Raw genomic sequence first — 6,778 nt, 5'->3', positions numbered from 1 at the left:
AGAAAGGGCAGGAGATCCTGGAAGATATTCACCAAGGTTTGTGCAGCTCGCATATTGGGGGAAGGGCTTTGGCTGAAAAGGCACTCCGGACCGGCTATTATTGACCAACTCTAACAGAGGATGCACTTTCCTTGGTTAAAAAATGTGACAAATGCCAACGCTTTGCTCATCTGATACACAGCCCGGCTCAAATCTTGACACCAATCACTAGTCCAGTACCGTTTTCCAAGTGGGGAATGGATCTCTTGGGCCCTTATACCGCCGCCCCCTGGGGAAGGTGTTATGTTATTGTTGTTGTTGATTACTTCACCAAATGGGTGGAAGCAGAGGCATTAAAGAACATCAAGACTTACGATTTGAAAGAATTCATCTGGAGAAATATTATCACTCGGTTCGGCGTGCCGCAATCAATTTTCTTTGACAACGGACCCCAGTCCGAGACACCCAAGCTCACAGACTGGTTAGCAGAACACGGTATAGCCAGTCATTTTGCTTCGGTAGGTTGGCCGCAGGCAAATGGACAAGTGGAAGCCTTTAACAAAATCATATCTGAAGGGATAAAGAAAAAGCTGGATGAGGCTAAAGGATTATGGGCAGATGAGTTTCCAAATGTCTTTTGGTCTATCCGCACCACGACAAAGAACTCTACGGGTGAGACTCCGTTCTTACTGGCCTATGGGGCTGAAGCGGTTCTACCCATTGAAATGTGTGAACCAACTCTCCGAGTTATATTGTATGATGAGGATGCTAACTGGGAAATGATGAAGGCTGCATTAGATTTTATTCCAGAAGTCAGAGGTAATGCCGCCCTCAGACAGTAGTTATACAAACTGCGCATGGCGAGAGAGTATAACAAAAAGGTCTCAAAGAGAGTACTGAAAGTTTGGGATTTTGTCCTCAGGAAGATGGAAGCAGTGAGACGAGCTAAAGAGCAGAGAAAGCTGACTCCTACTTGGGAAGTCCCATATGAGATATATGATGCAGTGCGAGATGGAACCTACCGCATTCAAGATATGCAGGGTCGTCCAATCCTCCAACCCTAGAATGCTGACAATCTTAAGAAGTACAATTTCTGAAGGATACTCGATAATTGACGACCATATGTTAACAATTTATGTTTGTTTTATTCCACTTAAAAGCCTATACGGTCGTAGTAGCGTAGTTCTTTTGTACTTGGCTAAATTCACCTTGCAAAAATTATTAATAAAATTACGCTACTTGTCTCAGAAGTTGTGTTTATTCTTTTAACAAAAGCCTAATTGATTGATGGCCTAAGAAGTGGCCAAGATTAGCAAACGTCAAACCACAAGAAGCCTAATTGATTGAAGCCTAAGAAGTGGCCCAGATTAGCATCAACATTGGCTGATCACCTATCAAATTTATAAGGCATGCGACATCAACAATTGCCAGCGGCAAACATATCCTTCAAAACAAGGATTGTTTCCTAACATGCCCTACGGAATAAGTGCGTGCCGTGCCAACGGCAAGCGTCAATCATTTTATGACAAGCATGTCTAGCGGTAATCATACCGCGTCAATTAATCCTATTATAGCCATGCCCGTCACAAAACGAGACGAGCATACAAAATAAGGCATGCAGCATCAACAGTTGCCAGCAGCAAACATATCCTTGAAAACAAGGATTGTTTCCTATCATGCCCTACGTCATAAGTGTGTCCCGTGCCAGCGGCAAGCGTCAATCGTTTTATGACGAGCATGTCTAGCAGCAATCATACCGATTGATTGACTTGCGTCAATCAATCCTATTATAGACATGCCCGTCACAAAACAAGACGAGCATACAAAATAAGGCCTGCGGCATCAATAGTTGCCAACGGCAAACATATCCTTGAAAATAAGGATTGTTTGCTATCATGCCCTACGACATAAGTGCGTACCGAACCAGCGGCAAGCGTCAATCGTTTTATGACGAACATGTCTAGCGGCAATCATACTGATTGATTGACTTGCTTCAATCAATCCTATTATAGACATGCCCGTTACAAAACGAGACGAGCATAAAAAATAAGGCATGCGGCATCAACAGTTGCCAGCGGCAAACATATCCTTGAAAACAAGGATTGTTTCCTAACATGCCCTACGGCATAAGTGCGTGTCGTGCCAGTGGCAAGCGTCAATCGTTTTATGACGAGCATGTCTAGCGGGAATCATACCGATTGATTGACTTACGTCAATCAATCCTATAATTGACATGCCCGTCACAAAACAAGACGAGCATACAAAATAAGGCATGTGGCATCAACAGTTGCCAGAGGAAAACATATCCTTGAAAACAAGGATTGTTTCCTAACATGCCCTACGGCATAAGTGTGTGTCGTGCCAGCGGCAAGCGTCAATCCTTTTATGACAAGCATGCCTAGCGGCAATCATACCGAATGATTGATTTGCGTCAATCAATCCTATTATAGACATGCCCGTCACAAAACAAGACGAGCATACAAAATAAGGCATGCAACATCAACAGTTGCCAACGGCCAACATATCCTTGAAAACAAGGATCGTTTCCTATCATGCCCTACGGCATAAATGCGTGTCGTGAGCGGCAAGCGTCAATCGTTTTATAACGAGCATGTCTAGCGGCAATCGTACCAATTGATTGACTTGCGTCAATCAATCATATTATAGACATGCCCGTCACAAAACAAGACGAGCATACAAAATTAGGCATGTGGCATCAACAGTTGCCAGCGGCAAACATATCCTTGAAAACAATGATTGTTTCCTATCATGCCCTACGGCATAAGTGCTTGTCGTGCCAGCGTCAATCGTTTTATGACGAGCATTTCTAGTGGCAATCATACCGATTGATTAACTTGCGTCAATCAATCCTATTACAGACATGCCCGTCACAAAATGAGACAAGCATACAAAATAAGGCTTGCGGAATCAACTGTTGCCAGTGGCAATCTGTAGACACCTAAATCGTGTCTCCCCTTTGGGATGATAACGGTACATTTGTCCTTGCTAGGTGGTTGGAGCAACTCCGTACGGAAGTCCCAATTTCTAAAACATATTCCAAAGTTCAAGATCCAAAGTCCGAATTCCCGAGACCGTTCCCATTACGGAACTCGATACAAGTTCAATTTCCAAAAATCAATTTTAAAATCCAAACACAATCTCACCCAATGGACCTCTCCATTGGTTTTACAAGGCCTTTTCCAGTCAAAATGACACTGAGCAATCCAAATTCGGGCGCCGACCCACAAAACCGAGCTAGCCGGGCCTCGTCTTGTAAAACCGAATTCAAAAACCAGAAAAGGCTAGTTTTTAGTCGCAAAATCAAAGCCTTAACCATTAAGCAAGTGCTACGTGCCAAAGCTCGTACATTTCACACAAAGGTACGCTCACTAAAAGCCAAATGCAAGGACGGTGTCATCGCCCTTGCTTGCCGTTTCCTGTGCCACGTCAGCGGCGCCAGGCGCCATAGCCTGCGCTGGGCGCAGCTGTCATTTGGCGTTTAGCCATCCAATTTTCTACTTAAACCCTGATTTCCAAGCATTTTAGGGCACCAAATTTCAATCAGAACGTCGTAATTCTGAAATTCCCCCTCAAAAATCAAATACAAAAACTTCACATTCTCATACAAATCTCAAGTGTTCAAGGAATTGGGAGCTCCAAGAGGAATTCTAACCTAAACCTAACTAGGTAATTCCGAATCCCAATCCTAATCTACTATGTTTTCTACAATTTCTCTTTCAAAATGATTAGTAAAGTTGACACTTTTGATCTCAAAAGTGTCACTTACAACAATCACATATTTTTTCAAAATCAACACTTTCTATGATGCAAATACAAAGTTATGGATTCCAGGATGTTTAAGGTTGTTTGTAATTACTTCCTTAAACTATAATCATTTTCAAAATATGGAGTAATCAAAGGTGAGGCCTTTTTAACATTTAAAGGTCTAATGTTTAAATTCAAGACTCCTCTTTTCAATATTCAAGTCCAAGTTTCATTTTCAAGATTCTATGATGTTTAAGGTTGTTTGTAATCACTTCCTTAAACTAGAGTCATTTCAAGTTATGGAGCATATCAAAGGTGAAACCTTTTTAACATTAAAAGGTCTAATATTTGAGATTCAAGACTCCTTATTTCAATATTCAAGTGCAAGTTTCATTTTCAAGATTCTATGATGTTTAAGGTTGTTTGTAATCACTTCCTTAAACTAGAATCATTTCAAGTTATGGAGCATATCAAAGATGAAACCTTTTCAACATTAAAAGGTCTAATCTTTGAGATTCAAGACACCTAAGTTCAACATTCAAGATTCAATACTTCAAGTTCAATTTCTATGCCCAAAATCTAAGACACTTTTGGATGAGCAACTTGTCCTAAAGTTGAGAGTCTTAGACTTGAATCTGTGTCGGACGCACTTATTATTAAGAAGTCATTTGGCGTTCGGATCTCAAATACAATAGTTCAATTTCAATATCGCACCTTTTCAATTATGCACTTCAATACCACAATTTCAATAATGCCGGTCAATATTGCACGTCAATTTTGCACCTTTATTACATGCTATTTCAATTCCGCATTCTTTACTCGTCTCACTTTGAGATGATATGGTTTTGTACGCACTTTCAATAATTCCTTTATTCATTGTGATGTTTCTTTACTTGTTTATTGCTTTCATTACCTCACATGCTAAATACAACAAAATGCAAAGTTACACCACGCTTAACAAAGATAATTTCTTGGACAAACCGGTCTTAGGTTCCCTTAAATTAACTTTAAAGCAAAGTGGTCACAATACAAGTAGAAATTCTATGTGCTAAAATTCCAAGTTCAAACCCACATAGTGTCATAACTAGGGTTATTCGAAAATGCTCTTTGCCATGCATTCGAATACAATTTTTAAGGCTCGCGGAATAAGCATCTCGTTCCCTAGCTTGCCCGGATCTAACCCATCCGTTTCTAAGATTCAATGCCTTATCCACTAAAGAGTCAACTTTGGTCTCTCCAAACGGGACCCTAAAAATTGTTTGGTGGCGACTCTTTCGAAATTCAAAAACATACAAAGCTCCAAGCCATTCCTTCGTAGGGGAAAAGTATGAGCACAAATAAACCCCCTACACAAACATATCCTTGAAAACAAGGATTTTTTCCTATCATGCCCTATGGCATTAGTGCGTGCCGTGCCAGAGGCAAGCGTCAATCGTTTTATAACGAGCATGTCTAGCGGCAATCATACCGATTGATTGACTTGCGGCAATAATCCTATTATAGACATGCCCGTCAAAAAATGAGACGAACTGGCGGCAGTTTGTTCCTGAAAGCAATAGTTTTTTGACGCCAGCTCGTCTCGTTTTTTGAAAAAATATGGCGTTTGGTTTGAAAGCAATCACAAACAAAATACCACTTTCAAACCAAACGCCATATTTTTTCAAAAAGGCGCACTAGCACCCAAAATATCTTCAGTGCCTCCCGGCACAAGTACAGCAAAAACTAAAAAGTGTTAGTGCACAGATGGAGCCATGATACATACGCCCACGATGCAAAAACACAAAATATTATTAAAAGAGCCCATGGCGCATAACAAGCAAACTGGTAAGAAGTCAGCCGTCTGGAGCGTCCTCATCATCATCAGAAGACACAAACTCTGGGGGCGGGTGACCAAGGCATTCAGCGGCCAGAACGCAGAGCTATGGCTCAGCCGTTGTTCAAACCAATGGAAGTCCTCCCCCTCCATGTGCTTCTCCCAATCAAGCTTGGTAACCTCCCAGACGGCTTGCTCCCCTTGGCCGTAAGATTCTTGCAGACGCTCCCCAAAGGCACGGACATGACCTAAACCCATCACTTTGGTGTCACCTCGGAGGTCGCAAAAGGCTTCCACCGACGCTACGGTGACTGGGGAGATTGGGGCGTCTCGGCCTGCTGAATTCAAGTTTCCACCTCCATCTTGGAAGTGGAAGCTTACAGTGGAGTTCCCTGATGACTACGGGTCGGCAGATGCCCCACAACACCAGCTTTGGCCAGAGGTTGACCGCCTATGGATGCCGGCCAGTCGAGAGCGTCAAGAGACCCTGTCCCCAGTTGCTGCAACTGTCGAGAGCGTCTCGGATGCTTGGAAGGTATAACTCTCTACGTTGCTTTAGCTTTTATTACATGCCACCTTTAAGTCGTCGTTTAGTGACTTAGAATTCCCTCTCTTTTTCTTCTTTTTCCTGTTAACATAGGCCCTGCAATCTGCTTTGGCTACGCGCCATCATGTCATAGTGTTAGAGGATCAAATAGTAAAAATGAAAAACGACATGAAGAAAGCTAAGCAGTAGGTTGGCCGACTTGGCGGCGTGGCGAAGGAGGCGACGGCCAAGGCTGAGATGCTGGAGGCGGAGCAGGAAAAAGGGGCTGCTGAGATTGCAACGCTAAATGCCGAGAAGGAGACGTTGGCTGCTGAGGTCGACGAGCTGAAGACGTCTCTTTCCAAAGTCAAGGCGAGGATTTTTGAGTGTGCTGGTTATTACACTTGGAAGATGAAAGCTGAGATGATGGAAGACTTCAAGGCGGGCAAACATGTGAACTGGACTCAGAGGAAGATATTTCCCGGTTCAACGCTGCATTACCCAAGGACTATGTCCCCCCTGGTGCCGTTAGCGATAAAGAAGACGTTGAGGAGGGTGCAAGAGCAACCAGCCCCAATGCCGAGACGGTGGTGGCACCAGGCGATGCCGAACAAGGGGAGAATGCAGGTCCAACAGATCCTCAGGAGTAGCTTTGTCCCCCCCTCCTTAAAAATTTAAAATTTCAATGGTGACTT

At 43.0% G+C, this 6,778-nt stretch overlaps 1 protein-coding gene across 1 annotated transcript; it reads left to right on the top strand.

The window, feature by feature from the left end:
* The first annotated feature begins 236 nt into the window (after positions 1-236).
* LOC110780775 (uncharacterized) lies at positions 237-1,043 on the top strand. Its single transcript, XM_022006596.1, has 2 exons — positions 237-817; positions 902-1,043. Exons 1-2 carry the CDS (start codon positions 237-239, stop codon positions 1,041-1,043), a joined length of 723 nt encoding a protein of 240 aa, XP_021862288.1.
* Positions 1,044-6,778: the final 5,735 nt, after the last annotated feature.

This window comes from Spinacia oleracea, chromosome 1 (genome assembly GCF_020520425.1).
Source record: "Spinacia oleracea cultivar Varoflay chromosome 1, BTI_SOV_V1, whole genome shotgun sequence".
Classification (NCBI taxonomy): Eukaryota; Viridiplantae; Streptophyta; class Magnoliopsida; order Caryophyllales; family Amaranthaceae; genus Spinacia; species Spinacia oleracea.
Note: the sequence above shows the minus strand (reverse complement) of the source record. Positions and strands in the feature narration are given on the sequence as shown.

Coding starts and splice junctions, on each gene's coding strand:
- LOC110780775 (XM_022006596.1), top strand. CDS start 237: ATGGATCTCTTGGGCCCTTATACCGCCGCCCCCTGGGGAAGGTGTTAT. Junction 818..901: donor GGTAATGCCGCCCTCAGACA/GTAGTTATACAA, acceptor TTTTGTCCTCAG/GAAGATGGAAGCAGTGAGAC.